General features: G+C 40.5%; 1 protein-coding gene across 2 annotated transcripts in view; it reads left to right on the top strand.

Annotated features, from left to right (window-relative positions):
- MLLT3 (MLLT3 super elongation complex subunit) overlaps window positions 1-11,177 on the top strand; it is a 162,248-nt gene extending 151,071 nt beyond the window's left edge. Inside the window, exon 12 of one of the 2 annotated variants that reach the window (XM_051642871.1) lies at window positions 11,089-11,177. In XM_051642871.1, coding sequence (XP_051498831.1) covers window positions 11,089-11,118 — 30 coding nt within the window. In that variant the 3' untranslated portion in view covers window positions 11,119-11,177. The remainder of the gene's footprint in view (window positions 1-11,088) is intronic. The other variant, XM_051642868.1, reaches the window with a different exon arrangement.
- The last annotated feature ends 6,606 nt before the right edge of the window (window positions 11,178-17,783 follow it).

The raw sequence follows: 17,783 nt of genomic DNA, 5'->3' as shown, positions 1-17,783 counted from the left end.
CAGTTCTCATGTGTGTTAGAATCTAGCAAATGGATAATGTACGTTCTCCTTGTGCCAACTGAGATCAGGAGCAACTCTGTCTTCCCAGCATCTCTTCCTCTCTCCTCTCCCTGAGTGCTAGCTATTATGTGACAATCAGTAGTTGCAATTTATTTCTGTTTTTGCACTTTTAACCATACTTTGCTTAAAGAATCAGGCACTCTAGCCCTACATGTCATAAAGTACCCATTGAGCCATTCTGGCTCAGATGTTTCTCCTCCACATCTGCTGGATTTTTCTTACATTCCAGTTAAATTTACCCATGTTCCCTTTCAGCCTCAGATATTTAGTAGCAGAAAGAAGCTTTCTTCTCAGCAGTTTCTTATTCTGGAAAATAGCTGGCACTGCTCAGGATACTTCTTGGCTCACCTCCATAACAAATATATTTTCTTCTAGAAGGGAAGAAGCGTATGAGAATGTTTGTCTAGTTCTAGTGTACACTGGCTTTGGACTAATAGACATCTTCCAAATCTCTTGAAGAATTTGTCAGATAATCCATCAACTATTGCTGTGAGCTACTTCTAACATTAGTCTTGCTGTAGAGGAATAAAAGCTGAAAGAGACTAAATAAATGTGCTTCACAGTCTTTGACTACTTCATTATCATCAGATGCTTGATAGTAAGAGTGGTCTTTCAAAGGGCAAACATAGGTCAGGTACACATTTGGTTGATTTCTATAAAGCAGCTGAATTGATTCCAAGACAGAATTTCTTCCAGCTTTGACCTTTTTTATTTGGTTTTCTTCCCAGCCATCTGCAAGCAGTGAAACTCTCCAGTCATTATAGATTAGCTCTGGAGCTGACCACACACTGATGCCCTCCACATTACAGGATACCTGCATGCTTCCTAGTGTAGGAGAGCAATTGTTTGACACTTTGAATGTAAAGTGCACAATCACTTTCAAATGCAGTCACTTGCAAGGAGAAGCTGGAGATTGCCTGTACTTTGCTAGGACCTGGGTAGCTGAAAAAAAATGTATTAACAAAATCATACCTGACCAGGGAGTTGTGCATAGCATTGAGAGTGTCTGTGGCTGTGATGTGATAGAGAGGGGTGATACTAACATAAAGATTTCCTCCCTCCTAGTGACTACTCTGACAGCTCTACTGGTGCAATGGGGCACCTGTCCTGGAATTGAAGTAATTAAATATTTTGGTAAGGTTTTATTTCAAGCCAGTCCTTCCCTGACCTAGCTCATACTGCTGAGACTGAAGTTATCTACAAATGCACCAATGGGAGGGTGCTGCTCAGGCAGCGAAAGCGCAAGGAAGAGCAACAACCTCAAGCACTGCTGCATCACAGCTGCAAAGCTCATGCTACTGCAGTGGCATGTTGTAGAATCATAGAATCATAGACTGGTTTGGCTTAGAAGGGACCTTAAAGATCATCTAGTTCTAACCCTCCTGCATGGGGAGGGACACCTCCCACTAGACCAGCTTCCTCAAAGCCCCATCCAACCCGGCCTTGAACGCTTACAGGGACAGGGATCCACAGCTTCCCTGGGCAACCTGTTCCAGTGTCTCACCACCCTCAGACTAAACAATTTCTTCCTAATGTCCAACCATTACCCCTTGTTCTCTCATTACATGCCCTTGTAAACAGTCTCTCCTCAGCTTTTTTGTCGCCCTCTCAGGTACTGGAAGGCCACTATAGGCTTCCCTGGAGCTTTCGTTTCTCTTCTCCAGACTGAACAGCCCCATCTCTCTCAGCCTGTTTTCATAGGAGAGGTGCTCCAGCCCTCTGATCACCTTTGTGGCCCTCCTCTGGACTTGCTCCAGAAGCTCCATGTCCTTCTTGTATTGGGGTCCCCAGGTGGGTAGATAAGATACAGATACAGATACAGATACAGATACAGATACAGATACAGATACAGATACAGATACAAACACACACATATATATATGTATATATATGGATGCAGATATAGCCCTGCGGTATAACACAGGCTGCACTGTTCAACATAGTCTTGCAAACAGCAGGAGCCAATGTGAAAATCAATTGAGCAATGCTACATCTCTGCTCATGAACAAGGTTAAGAAAGTGCAAACGTTTTCAGGGGTATCCCTTTAGTCCTCTATGTGAACACATCTTGGCTGGGCACATGCTGCTGCAGAACCACCTTTCCAGGCCTGATGTATGAGACAAATGGCTGGACACACCAACGACACAGCCCACTCTGTTGAATTCAGACATGTAACTGTGGGAAACTGTTCTTTTCTTCCCCACATAAGTCTAAACAAAATGTCTTTTAAGCCAGCGAAGGCCTCTCCTGATTATCCCCAGCTAACGAACTAAACCAGACTTGCTTCTCAAGGACAATTGAACCCAAAACAACAGATGTGGTCCGGGACAGAAAGGGTGGGTGACAAGCCATCCTGTGCCCCTGGTAGTCACCGCCCTAATGTGGGGCTCATGGACGCTCATTGGCTCTGGACAGTGACACTGACTGGACAGGTGGGTCAGGGGGTATAAAAGGTGTGTGAATGTGCTGTGTGATACCAAGAGCTATTTTGCTCAGACTGGAGTGTGTGTTGCATGGCCTGACAGTCCAATCTCAAGAAAGAACTTTAAATATGTGAAACAAACCACTTGCAAATAGGTTACAATTAAAAATTCTTTGTAGATACATGTAACTTATTTAAATAGCTTCACATAGCAATTATAATGGGGGAAAACATTGTTTTATAGATGACAGTTCAAAATTGGGTGAGATTTTTTGCAGTTTATTGCAGATATATAGTGGCTAGAAATAGAAGAGGCTGTGGCACATCACACACAGAGCAGTATCTTGAAATAACTTTTGAAATAACACTTTAGCTTTGATGCTGCCAATGTGAAACTTAACTCCAACTCATTTCCAAAAGTACTGTGCAGTGCCTGGCCCAGTTTATGTAAGCCAAGCAAGGTAATTCTATTAAGTGTTGTGGAAAGCAAAGGCCATTTCACCATGATTTACAGATCTACAAACATTCTTCATGGCTTTAATTGAAGAAAATGGGGATGACTCTTCGGGACACTTCCATGTGCCTTGCGTGTTAGCGTATCAGTGATCTTTTCGGAGCCTTCTAGAATGGTAGACAGAGATCACTTGAAGTGCAGCACAAGCAAAGACTTCCTGCCCTTTCCTGCCACACCGAGTCTGTGCACAGCATTTTGCTTCCCTGTTAGGGTGGTGTCATGGCTCAACCCCAGCTGGCAGCTCATCACCACCCAGCTGCTTGCTCACTCCCCCCAGGTGGGATGAGGGAGATTATCATAAGGGTAAAAGTGAGAAAACTTGTGGGTTGAAATAAAGACAGTTCAATAGGTAAAACAAAAGCTGTGTGCACACAAGCAAAGCAAAGCAAAGCAAAGCAAGAAATTTAAAAACTTCTTTCTTAGCTTTATATGCAGAACATGATGTTTTAAGACATGGACCATCCTTTTGGTCAGCTGGGGTCAGCTGCCCAAGCCATGTCCCCTCCCAACCTCTTCTGCACCTCCAGGTTGCTCACTGGTGGGGTGAGAAGCAAAAAAGGCCTTCACACTGTGCAAGCACTGCTCAGCAATAATGAAAACTTTCCCGCATTATCAACACTATTTTCCATTAAAAAAAAAAAAAAAAAAAAAGCAGAGCCCCATGCTGGCTATGAAAAAAGTGAATTCTATCTCAGCCAAAACCAGCACACAGGGAAACTCCGACCTAAAAACAAAGCACGTATCTTATGGAGTGTTGTGTTCTCACTGCAGCTTGGGCCCTACAGAGAGATCCCTGTAGAAGCTGATTCTGAATCATTTCTACTTGGCAGCATCTTTGGCAGAGAATGTCATTAATATTGCCAGAGATATCTCTTTTCAAAAATACCCCTGGTTAGATAGATGGGGTCCATGTATGCTGAAGTATTATGATAACTTTAGAGATGCTACTAAATATATAGAGGATATACTAACAGGTTTTGAGCATGCAACTTGGCCCATAGTGCCTTCTGGCCTGGGCAACAAATACCGTTTTAAATAGTTCTGCCTCTCAGTCAGGTCTGAAAAGCTCTATCAATGGTAGCAACACTGGATCTCATTAGTGCTAGCTATTTTCAGTGTTTTAAAACCTGTTAAATAAAAGGATTCAACAACAAATTTTGTTGTGTCTTTTGATTCTTAGAATTCAAATAAATATAACCAGTTGCAGAAAAAAATCTCACTTGAGCTTTTAATGCTTTTAATGATGCTGGAATAATGAAAATTAATTTTTAAAAATTGTAGAGGTAGGTGAAATATATTTGTTCATGAGCAGAAGTACTTGTCACTCAATTGCTTAATGAGAAGTTCTGAAACACCATTAAAGGCTTGAGTAACACTTGTGACAACGTAGAGATTGTTCCTACCCAATCTATACAAATAAAAATAAATCTTCTATTTGAGTGAGAGAAGTCTTCCCTGTAAAGAGAGCCATCTCTAGTTTAAATTTGAAACTGATTATATATTGGTTCTCATGCTTCATTTCAAGAAAAGAGGCTGAAGTTTATAGACTGGCCTAAGTAACAGTAGCAAGTCAGTCAGAAGGTTTGCTGAGAAGCATGGGAAAACTGTAACTGAGCAAATATTCTCTTTCACAAGTAATAAATATGCCCTTCCCTCCAGGAGCAACAATATAATTCAATGCATGAAGTTAGAAGGAATGACCGTATTTCTAGCAAAGTATTAGACCTGTGAAGCTTTATATGAGTTCTGGATTCACAGTTTAATGAAACGACTCAATGAGAAAAGTGAAAGAAGGATGGAGTACTATTCTGGCCTCTGAGTGGCTGGACAACTACAGATCCTCCCCACTGAAAAGATATACATAACCATTCTAAGCACTACCTTCATCTGCCTTTTTCACAGCTTGACTTAAAGGAAGTTTCTCTGCCCCTGTTCATTTTCTTTAAAGGACAGAAAACTGATCCAAAATTGGGACTGAAGCCAGACTTTAAGGAGTGGAGGCTGAGGCAAAGAAGGAGGAGCCTTGCCATCCCTAGCTTGAATTTGTGAAAAAGGGTGGCATGACTGCTCCTTCCACCCAGGCGATGCTGATCCTGTCAGCCATCATACCTCAACCTGGATCCCAATGCCTTAGCTCCAGGAAGGTCTCCACAGGCATGGAGAGACACCTTCTGTTAACTCCTGCCTCCCTCACAAAGTCTGCATCAGCCTGTCCCATTAGTGGACAAGGCCAAGCTACCTGACCACAGCACCAAGGGCCAGGTCAGCAGACAGCCAGCACTGTTCTCCCTTCCACTGTGGCTGAGCACCAGAAGGTCAGGTTCTTGAAGAGGACTGCTGCCATAGTCAGGGTCTGGTTTTGGCTGTGAAATGGCTATGCAAAGCTGGAATACAATTAAGCTACTCCACAGGTTTGACTCTCCTTCCCAGCCATGTTGTTCAGATCAGAGAGACAGGGTGCAAGGGTCTGATTTTGAGAGCTTAGTGACATGCATAGAAGGTTCAATAACGCTGGACAGGCACTGTGGCTGCATGTGCAGTGCAGGTGTGATGGGTGGTGAAGGCTGAGGAGGGCTTCCTGGTACACCAGGCTGATTCCATGTGGGTCTCTGAGTGTTGCACTTGAGCCAGGGTGGCAAGACAAGAGCTGCGGGGAAGGTGTCTACCTGGCCATCCTCCAGAGCAGTGACCTTACCATAATTTAAATCCTTGGGGGCATTTCCTTCCTACTTATGGAGAAATTCAGCATCCAACTCTGAAACTGCCTAACATCTCTGTTGCCAGGGAAGAACCTCTAAATCCAACAAGATGGAGTGGTGGTTCTCACAAGCAGTCTTGGGAAACGTGCTTCTCACTCAGAGAAGCTGTGAGGAGGCCATGTGAATCACGAGCACTGGGCCAGCTGAGAGCAGAAACTTTCATAGCAGTGTTATTTGAGAAATGATGAGCTCTGCAGAGTCCTGTGCTTTCCCATCAGCATCCGTTCAATCTCATGATGATTCAGCTTAGTCAGGGCTCTCTGTATTTGGGAACGATATAATGCCAGAAACAGTGCTGCTGCTAAACAAAATAAACCTAATAAAACACAAGCATTGTCTGAAAGGATCAGACTTCAGGTCCATCGTTCAAAGACAGTGGTGGAAAATAATGGCAAGCAGATGCAGACTAAGCTGCTCTGTTTCTTCCCTGCCACTGTATTAGGTCTCATTTTGGCCTATAATAAATATTGGCTTCAGCTCTATAGTATGAGTTTTAATAACCCATCCAAAATATTTTCCATTCATTATAACTCTGACTGTTTTTAGTATTTCTTTATAAAAGTCCATTCTTCTGTTTAAGGCTGAACTAGTTTCTTTTAGGTGATTTCAAAACAATATTCACAGTGATCTTATTAGAAGCAATTTCTTTTTAATTTTTTTGTAACTTTTTTGGCAAAGTGTCACTGGTGGCCATGGCATACAAGCAATAGCTAGTAGTAATGAAAACCCTTCCACTGTCCAAAACAAATTAGTTTTGAATCAACATTATGGACTACAGACAATACAAAAATGAATCAGCAAAGTAGAACAGACAGATTTCAATGTCACGTTCTGTTTTGAGTATCAAGTTAAAGTTATTTTTTGTTGCTTTGCTTTTCTGAGTCCCTGAGTGTTTCAGGGTTCCTTGAGGCATTTGATTTCCTGTTGTTGGAAAATATAGTGTGAAAAGTACAGAATATTTTGAAAGGTACAAAATACTTAAGCAGAGCCTGATTTTTAGTTGTTCTTTCCCCTTTATTTCTGTCTGCAAACTGGCAAAGCTGAGAACTTGCTTATCACAAAGCCAGGAACCTAACTTGCTTTTCTTTTTTTCTAGGCTCCTTCCTTCCTTCCTTCCTTCCTTCCTTCCTTCCTTCCTTCCTTCCTTCCTTCCTTCCTTCCTTCCTTCCTTCCTTCCTTCCTTCCTTCCTTCCTTCCTTCCTTCCTTCCTTCCTTCCTTCCTTCCTGCCTGCCTGCCTGCCTGCCTGCCTGCCTGCCTGCCTGCCTGCCTGCCTGCCTGACTTCATCCCTTCCCTTACTCCCTTAGTCCTCTCCCTGTCTCCCTTCTTCCATTCTTCCTGCCCACCTGCCTTCATCCCTTTGCTCGCTTCCTTCCTCACTTTTCTTCCTTTTTTCCTCCTTTCCCTCTCTTCCTTCCTTCCTTCCTTCCTTCCTTCCTTCCTTCCTTCCTTCCTTCCTTCCTTCCTTCCTTCCTTCCTTCCTTCCTTCCTTCCTTCCTTCCTTCCTTCCTTCCTTCCTTCCTTCCTTCCTTCCTTCCTTCCTTCCTTCCTTCCTTCCTTCCTTCCTTCCTTCCTTCCTTCCTTCCTTCCTTCCTTCCTTCCTTCCTTCCTTCCCTCTCTTTCTCCCTTGTCTTGTGTTCTTGTCTCTTATTCTTCTACCCCCAACTTTCCAGCCACACAGGCTCACCAAACCTGTCTCAATCCCTATAGTAAATTCATTCTTTCTGATGCTAAACTCCTGTACAAATTTTCAGGTTGCAGGTTTTGAACAGAGTTGCTTACAAATGAGCTTGTGGAAAATGGCTTCTAGTTAGGTGAAGAACAAAATCAAACTGACTTCAAAGGGAATAAACCAAGTGGAATCTACAGTTAGTATACACCAGGGATTTAACAGAGCCTGTGTTAACAAAAAAATAACCAACCAACCAGAAAACCCACAAAAAAACCCAAGCAGAAAACCCAACCAAACAAAAAACCCCCAACACCTACAAAACAAGCAGTAATCAGGCCCTCTCTTCTTTCTTTCTGTGATAGGTAGGAATTGCTTTTAGAATACCTCACAATCAAAAAGTAGAGTTTTGTTATGTGTTTGAGTTGCAACCACTGCTAACAGCGCTTCGTTTTTCCTAGTATTCCACAGCAATCCACTGTGACTCCCTGACTTACCATGTCTGGACAGAGTTTACAGACACGGGGAGGCAGAGTGTCTCAGCTGGAAAATCTGAATTGGCTGGCTATAAATGAAATCTGGGAAGCTTCCCAAAGACTAGATGCCTGGACATGTTTCCTCTTGCTGTCCCCCCACAACCCTCCACCCCCCACTTTCCCCTTTCTAGTCAGTCACTGATGTGTGAGGACCCAGCAAAGTGCAGTGACTTCGCAAACGGCTGTGCATGTCCTTGTGCTTGTTCTTCTTGGTTGTCTTTTTCCCTTCTTTTAGAGGATACAAAGGGGGAGTTAACAAGATTTTTTTAAAAGTCTTCTTCCTCCCTCTTTTTCCTATCAGCTCAACAGATTACAATAAAAAAGATCTTATTAAATTAAAACCATGTCTGCTCTGCTTTATGAGATGCTGTGTATTAAAATGCCATTGCACTTTAATTAGGTCTGTCCACTTGTGGGTTTTTTAATAGTTTATAAAATTCCTCCCATTGGAAGGCAAAATTACTTTACAGACCAGGATTCGGAGTCAGCCATTACTTGTGCATGGGTCTTGCTGGCTGTCATTAACTATAGTGGACACACAGAATAAGTCCTAGACCTATGTCAGACAAGAGGAAAGCAGCTAGTCTTGCATACTGAAAGTTCCAGGAAGGAAGTAAGAGGGGCTGGAGGAAACAAAAGGGATTAAAATAAACAACTTACATCCTTACTATGGAAAAAGGTGTTTACAGTGTTTGCCTTAGTTCTGAAAAAGGCAACCATCCAGCAAGTTTTGATTTGAGCACCTGAGCTGTATCATAGTCACTTCATCATATTTTACTTTTAGACACTTTCCTTTGTGCAGGGTATGAACCCAAATTGGTAATATGTTAGTCACAGCTTTTCCAAGGTCATTTTAGGGGAACTTCTTTTCTCTCTCCCTCACTCTTTAATCCCCCTACAAAACCCATTAAAATAGTTGATTGTCTCAGATTTATGCAAAAGAAAGGAGTTACATTGCTCCTGGAGATGAAAGCCTCTCAGTTGTTTGATGTGGAGCTCTGGAAGGGGTACCCCACTGTTTGCAGGAGGTCCAAATAGAGAACACTGTTCCCAAGACAGGTTTAATGTCCATTTTGTGCCCTGCATGCAGTAAATGACAGTTTTTTAGACTCCAGCTTGTAGTGTGGTGATGTAAGAGAGCATATGTGCACTGCAAAAATCCCCTCATTTAAGTATGTAACCTCAGGAATATTAAATAATTCCCTCTTTGTCCACAGATTGCCTTTTTCAGTTATTCCCATTGAGTCTGCTAGATCTGGCTTTGGAGTACTTGTTAGAGAGTACAGACTAAGCAGGGAGAAAAGATTAAAGAAAGAATACAATCTGTGTGAAATGGTGGCCCGGACTCTAAAAAAGCAGATGATCTAAGGGAAGGAAGAGCTTCTCTTTAAACAAGAGACTCTGCATGCAATGCAAATGATCCCATATGCAGCTGCCACTGGCAGGCAGCCACCCGCCTACAGAAGAATAAAGTCAAAACAACAACTCCCCTGAATCCTGAAGCTCAGTGACTTCAAACAAGAGAAAAAGGAAAAGTGACATGATTTTTTTGCAGTGAACTCTTTCAATCTCTAAACTGTATTCATGACGTCATCATAAGCTACAGCTGTCAAACTAGATCTTAGCTTCTTTCTGTCCAATGAACATCTGGTACTATCTCCATATATGTATGTAGGATGGGAAACATGTAGAGCATGCTACCTTTAATATATGTAATAAGGGCCTTAAAATGAACCTCAGGTTTTGCTCACATTGGCAAGCACATGCAAATCTATCTGCTTAGTGGGAATTATATATGGATTGGGACATCATTGTCATAGAGAATACAGCACCTATTGGCTGACAACTAACAGTGACCATTGCACCTTCAAGCACTTGTATAATCCCTATACATAGCCACAGTGATAAGAAGTCTCAATTAGCAACACAGGCTTTACATCTTTACTGGATTCATCTATGTTCTAAAGAAGGCTGAGGGGTCTTGGTATGCATCTAGATACTTTCATGTCACTGTCATCATGTGCACCTCAGAAGTGTGACTTCTTCTTCCCCTTGCTTTCCTTTGGGGGGAAATTTTCAAATCCATCTATCTACTCCACTTGGCAATGTCTTTTATCCCCCAGACAGGGAGATGCTGATGCTTGTAAATGAGCTGGGATAATAGTACCTCTGGTGCAGGGAACATGGCAGTCTTCAGGATGCTCTCTCTCTCTAGCATATACTCATCTATACTCAAATGTGTCATGCTATTGTTTTTCATCCTCAGTCAATCTCTTCAATGTATAAAGATATAATTGGTTTTCCACTTAGTTCCACATCTGTGTCAAACTATGAATTTTGGCGGTTGTAGTCAAATTGGTTACTGTTCACTGAATAGCACCTTAAAGTGTTGTTGGGAACAGCTCACATTGGCTCGTGACTAGTGTCCATACAGGCTTAAATCTTGGTGCTATGTACCTTGCAAATGTATGCAAAGAGTAGTGCCTCCACAGAAAATTAAGAGTGCAAGGCCCTAATTCAGAAAAATGTGTGTCTGTGGCGGGGATGAGGCCACTTCGGTGAGGATTAAAATCAGTTTAAAGTCAGTTACAAGTTTCAGTTCTCTGCTGAATCAAAGCTTGCTGGGAGACAAGAAAAAGGAATGACAGAGGGAAAGTGAAAGGCCATGCTATGAATTTAAAAGACGCTTGTGTGTTTCTTGCTAGCATGAAGTTTGAAAACACAATTTGTGACAGCTGTCTCCTAGGTGCTTTGTGTATGAAAATGGATTTAGTGGCAGGATTTGAGGAATAGAGAATTGTGGAGATGTGGACAGCCCTGGAAAAACACTCCTCGTGGGAGTAGCTGACAATCTTACAGCTGAGAGAACTGTGAAGTGGAGGGGTAGAAATTTACTCCTGAAAATACAGAAGCAGATTAAAAAGGCACATGGAGAGCTGTGGAAGAAGTTTAGGAATGAAAAATATTCCTGGATTTGTTCCTCCAAGTGTTTTGGGAAATGTGTTGTCATCTTCCAGGGAAGTTCAGCCTTTGGAACACTCTTTGTAAATGAGCTTTAAACATTATCACAGTGGTTAGTGTATTTAGTGCTGAACACCACTTATTTCTCTGCTCTTGTCTTTTCAAAGGTTTGGATTTCATGCGTTTCAGATGAATGAAGAATTAGCACAAACAGTAAGTGTGATAAACAATAGTGCAAAATGAAAGGAGGACACCTGATTACCTTGTGGCTCCTTAATCTGAAAAATCCATCAATTTAAGTGGAGAAAGGGACCTTCAATTTGTGAGGATGAGATTTGTTTGAAATGGTGAAAGCAGAATGGCTGCTTGTGGAAGAACTTATTCTCTACCATTTGTCCTGTATTGTGGACCATCTGTTACACTGCCAAAAAAAAGCAGAAACAGGACTAGATACATCCACATCTCCAAAACCTTTAACAGCTACCCCTGTTTACAAAGAATGAAACTAAAATGTAAGCACGGATCATCTCGAAGCTTCTGGGTTGCCTTTTTGCTGATACCTCTGCATTTGGACATCAACAGCTTTCAGTGGGTATAGCTGAAGGGCTTCCTATTGTCTATGAGACTATTTCACTGCTCTCCACAAATAGATCCAGTTCATTGAGTTTTGGGGATGAAGGGAATTAATGAATGCAGCTGAAGGCAGAACTTGGCCCATAGGCAAAAAATGTAAGTCTGGAATTAATTTATCTTAATCTTTCCCATTTTTAGATATTAAAACTAGACGAAGAAAAGTAGATGCCCTATATGAAGAAAAAATAAATCTGAAAAGCATAGTTATCTCTTTGTGAATTATTTATAAATTATGTACCTGGTTTAAAATTTTCTAAGATGTTAGTCTAGATGACAAATAGCTATGGTAAAATGTTCCACTTGAATTTGGTAGAATAGAACTCACCATAGAAGGGTATAAGTTAGAGGAATTTCTGTAGAAAATACTGCTACTTTGTCTTAGATTTCTAAGATTCTCTAGACATACTAGAAGTAGGGGCAAGGTCATACTTACTACTCACAATAATAAGCAGCAGGTTAAGTTTGCCTTCTGTGTCATATCTAAAACACTGCACAGATATTTTTTTTCAGCAATGTAAGAACCACTTGGCTTTGAAGTTCAGTACATGTATATGTTCTTGCTATTCTGTGTAAATCCTGCTAGACTAAATTAAATCTAAATAAGGTGCCTGCATATGTTTGCAGTGTCAGAAGTTGATACACAAACACATAATCAGTGAGCATGATCTGCTTTTCATATACAAATGCAAGTTCCATGCTTTTACCATTATATACATGGTACACCTTGGGAAAGTACAGTGGTACTTTGAAATTTAGACTAATGACACTTGCCATTTGCTCTCACTGCTTTGCCAGATAACTCATAGCTTTGCCAAAGAGGAAATTTCAATTTTTCCATTAAATTTAGGGCCAAGAGCTCAGTTAAGTTTCAGATGAAAATTACTAGTTTCCATTAGAATAGTGTTCTTATCATAGAGATTTGTATTTAAAAAGTAAAAACAAACAGACTGGCTAATATATATAGAGAATGATGGGAATTGCTTTTCTCTAAATCTTCATACATGCCTACAGTGCTCCAGTTGAAATGTCATTCTGCCCTCTTAAGCCATTTCTACTTGTAACATTGCCACAAAGAACCTGATTTCTGGTGTGTCTGTAGATTTATAGCTATGATTTTAGGTTCAGTATTGTAAATATGTACCACAGGATCTGTTTTTTCTAGGAGGAACAGATGAAATTCAAAGAAAATCTGCAGATGTCTCATCACAGAGACAGCTGTGAGCAAGTTATGATCTCAGATGAGAAGGAAAAACCCAATTTATTTTTTTGTTCTTTAGATGGGAAAGGACACAGTTTGTTTATAGTCTAAGAATGAACAGAAAGTTCAGATGTGAATGACAGAATTTCTTTCTTAGTGAATTTTTACTAGAATCTTCTGAAAATTTGGCCCTATGTTATCCTAGCCTGATAGATAAACTGTGTTAACCAATTATATGTGAAATTTTCCTCATTCCAGCCCCTCCCAACAAGAAAACATTCTGCAAGGAGGATCCAGAAATATGTATATGTAAGTGCATATTGCCAGGTAGTCATATAGCATAGTCCAGTTTCAAACACCAGGCTTTTGAATTTCATGAATGTTTTAGGAAAAAGGAAATTATACATTGAAATGTCAAAATAGTTTTAATGATGTTAACTAGGTCAAAAGGCTGAAATACTGCTCTTTCTACAAGGTGTATCATGCCTTACTGTTGTCTTGAGTTAGAGAATATATTGACACAAAAGTTCTATAAATACTATTTTCTGTCATATGAATTAATGAGCCAAGTCTACAGCCTTAGGGCTCACTTGTTCACTGGATTATGCTATAGTCTTCCTTGAAGTTTATTTTTTGTTCACAGCAAAACAAACTGAGAGCCTGGAAGGCAATATAATGGAGTGTAATCTCATATAGATTCTCTAAATCACAGGAACAAAAGCTTTTACTTTTGAAAAATTCTTTGTGTTCCTGCCTGGATATTATTTATTGCTATATTTATTTGGTTTTTTTTGTTATTTTGTTTACCAGGAAACATAAATTCAGCTTTTCTTCATCCTTCCAGAAACTTATTAGTTGTGTGCCATCAGTTAACAGTTTTTCTTTTCCCTCAGTGGAGATATTCAGCAGATTGTGGAGACAGAAGATGATAGCATGCTGCATTTGGCCTATGCTGCCCCTCTGGACCAACAATGTTAAGTACATACACAACTGGACAACCATTCTTCTGGAGCAGTAAAAATATATTCCAGCCCTTCTCTCTCTAGCTGTATGACCTAGTCATAACAATTCTAGAACTTGCAAGGCACACAAGTACAATCTGGGTGTATACTTAAGTGCAGTAATCAAGTAATTAAAAACACGGGTGAGGTAAACTATGCGTGCCATGCAGGGAGCAAAGCTCTATCTGCTTCTCTCTGTGTGACCTCTGAATGGTACCATTAGGATGATGAAACTTATTGGCCAGTGTCATGCACCAAAACAGAGAGGCATGGATTTCCCATAAAAGTTTCTAGATTAAAAGACTACTATCCTGCACTGTGGCAGTCATTCTCTGATTCATAGAATCATAGAATCAATCGTAGAGTGATAGAACGTCTTGGGTTGGCAGGGACCACTGAAGGTCATCTAGTGCTACTCCCCTACAATAAGCAGGAACATCCCCAACTAGAGCAGATTGCTCAGAGTCCCAGCAAGCTTGACCTTGAATGACTCCAGGGATGGGGCCTCCGCCACCTCTAGGCAACCTGTTCATTCCAGTGATCCACCACCCTCATATTAAAGAACTTTTTCCTAATGTCCAACCTAAATCTACCTTTCTCTAGCTTAAAACCATTACCCCTTGTCCTATTGTTACAAGCTCTAGTGAACAGGTCCTCCCCATCCCTCTTACAGGCCCCTTTCAGGTATTAGAAGGTCGCTATAAGGTCCCCCCAGAGTCTTCTCTTCTTGAGGCTGAATTCAAGAGATTTTGCTCTAAGAGTTCCTCCTAGTCTTGCTTCTCCTGTATGTTACCATATTCATGTGGGTGGGTGAGGCTGACCCTGAGAAAGCTCAGGTTTGATTCTGATCTTCCATAGTGTAAAGTGGAGTAATTTCTTTAGAAAAAAAAATGAGTTAAAGCAGTAGAAGGTGGTGTGCCTACAGTGATGACTAGTGACACACAAGTTAATTTCATTCCCTGCGTGAGATCTGGTGCTGGATGTGCCATGGTTTAGCACAGCTGTGAGCCCTCAGAAGATCTCGTGGGAAGTTGCTTGGCTGTGAAATGAATTAACCTGTATCCCTGCTGCACAGTGGGGCCTGTGATTAAGCTGTAATTCGTCCCAGATATTTTCATAGTTCTCTTTTTGCAGCTATCACTAATTCTAAACCATAGCTCTTCTGACCTTAAACCTCTCCAGACCCACAGACACTCCACTGTGTAGGACTGCTCATTTTAGTGGTATGTTAAAGAACCTGACACTTTCTCCTTTTTCTGGACAATGAATTCTTATTGGGGCACAAATTTAGGGGAAAACAAAGCACAGGACTTGCATAAAAACCTGAAGAGGAGTTTTTAGGAGTACATTATTTGTCTCAAAAGCTGAATTCTGCAGCAGTTTTACTTGGCAAGATAAAAGAAGTTTTAGCTTTGGGCACTAAGGAGACTGTGTAGTATTCAAACTCTTTAGGACTCTCATCAAACTCATTGTTAGCTATCCAAAGGAAGTACCATGCTCTGCTAAATGTAAAACCTTTAAAAGCTTTTCTTTTGATGAGATCTTTCAAAATTATTAGCTAAAAGAGATACATAATGTCAAATGAACTTCATTATAGAGATCGATCTAACATTGCTTTTTAAGACTTCTCCATAATCAAAAGTTTTGAGGTCTCATGGGGGGAGGGCACTTTTGTATTTTTATATATTTTTTGTTCATTGAAAGCTCTATTTTTCAAAAATTTTTGCCCTAGGATTTTTTTTCCCCTGGATAGTGCTGACTGATTAGCCATGGTGCCAAGATACAGAAGCATGAAACTGTTGATTTACTTCATTAAAATAGTGATATCTTCATTGTTGGCATGGGAGTTTTGGCCTTCACAGAATAACCAGGATCCAAGTGTACAAAGTTTGCACTGAAAACCACAAGCAAGTCCCACATAACAATGTATTTTAGAAGAGAAGTTAACCTTAAAGTTCAGAACAAGTGGGCTATGCTCTGCCAAATCTTCCAGTTTAAGAACTTTAAGGATGAAGTACTCAGGTTTTCTTGTCTCATCCTACCTCTCAAGTATTCTAGATTCTTTACAGATTGATCAATAGGCATAACTTTTGTAATATATACATTTCCTTTTCTACTGTCTCTGAGTCCGCCTCCTCATTTATTTCAGTAACTAAAGGTCAGAAACTCCAGAGAATGGCAAAAGAAATTAGCCTGATATGCCAGATGGAGGTACTCATCTTCTAAAACTGAACTCAGAATATAATTACTGAGAATTTGAAAAATGTGGCTGAACCAAACTTCTTTCTTATGATTATGCTTTTGAATTTTTCTTGAGTATATCTACATGCAACTAAATATCACAGTAGTACCTCAGTGCTAGGCTGCTCAAGATTCTATACATAGGTGGACATATCAAAATTACTGCAGATTCCAGTGATGATTCTGCATTTCCTTCAAAAAAATGTGGTGGCAAACACCTCTTTTTCCACTTTTAATGAAGGAACAGATCTCTGAGATATTTTCTCTTTCTCTGTCTTAGCACTCAATATTCATGTTATGCAATATTCAGATAGGTAAAAAGTGTAAGGGAGTAGGAAGGTTGCAGTGCCAACAGTGTCAGTGTACCAAACATACATGCAGCTGAATTCTGGCTGGTTTGACAAACAGCTTGCAATAGGACATCTCTGCTCTGAGCAGATCTCTGCTGTGTGTAAGCACAGTTACATCACTGTTATAACCAGGAAAGCTCCCTTTTTTTTCATCATGAGGTGTTCATAAGGCCCTGGTTATTTATTTTGACCATCATCTTGGACATCATTGAGTATCTGTACACATTTGAACAGGTATCAATTTGTGTTCCTTTTGTCTGTCAGTAAAGTAGGCATATGAAACACTCTTTGTGTTTAGGAACATGGTTTAAGCACCGGCCTTGGTAGAGTTAGGTTAATGGTTTGTAGAGTTAGGTTATGGTTGGCTCAATGATTTTAAAGGTCTTTTACAACCAGAATGATTTTGATTCTGTGATTAATGTGTTAGTGCTCTCTGTAGCAGGCCTGAAGAGAGCAATATGTTTTCTGAAGTGGTGGACTATCAATATTTCCACAGTCTAGCTCACTGCAAATGATGCTCAAATTCAGATACTCACTGCTAACAAGCTGATGTTTTTCACTGCAATAGTCCAGACTACAGGATTAAACCCAGACTCAGTGACAGGTTGTTTGTCACATTATTCCCAAAAGAGCAGATTGGTTGCCTTCATATGGTTGGCATCGCTATTTTTCAGTGGATTAAAATCTGAGATCCATATGCTCTTGAAACACTTTCTGATTTTATCTTCAAGTATCACTTTGAAAATCAGTTGTTCATGCACAGTGAAAAAGATGGCTTATTGATCTACTAGTAATGAGAGGTATTCTTTCAATGCCACAAGTCTTCAGACTTTCACAGGACTGTGAGCCATTTAATTAACCCTCATGAAGAAAGACAATCCAGTCTAGGGCAAGCCACCTAGGTAAATTTACACTGGCAAATCTGTGAGACTGAGTACTAAGAAGTTGCACTGAGATTACAATTTGTGACTGTCTGTTTAAATTCTTTCAGGGTGCTGGGATTTGAACAGCCACAAGTGATGCTGGGAGCTTTGCACTGAGCTCACTGGAAAGAAAATGTGGTTAACTGTGATGTCTCCCAATCAGCTAGATAATCATGTTGTTCAAAGTAAGGTGAAGCCTTGCCCGGCTTCACTAAATCACTGGATTGCAAGGACACAGGAATGGAGAAATGAGTAGAGGAGAATTTCTGTTGTACAAGCAAGAGTTTGCTCAGCTAAGCATAGAAGTTTGTCCACAGTAGACATTATTCATGTTTCACCTCTGTGTTCACTGGTTACCAAGATGTCATCAAGAATTTGCTGAAGGTTTTGCCTCAGTATTTGCAATAAGAGAAGTATTTTCTGTGATATGAACATACACGTGAATTATTTAAAAATATTTGACATACTGTCAAGTTTTCAGAGAAGTGGAACATGTCAGCTGGATCTAAAAAAGTT

This window comes from Apus apus, chromosome Z (assembly GCF_020740795.1).
Source record: "Apus apus isolate bApuApu2 chromosome Z, bApuApu2.pri.cur, whole genome shotgun sequence".
In the NCBI taxonomy this organism is placed as follows: domain Eukaryota; kingdom Metazoa; phylum Chordata; class Aves; order Apodiformes; family Apodidae; genus Apus; species Apus apus.
The sequence above is the reverse complement of the archived record's forward strand: the minus strand, read 5'-3'. Positions and strand labels throughout refer to the sequence as shown.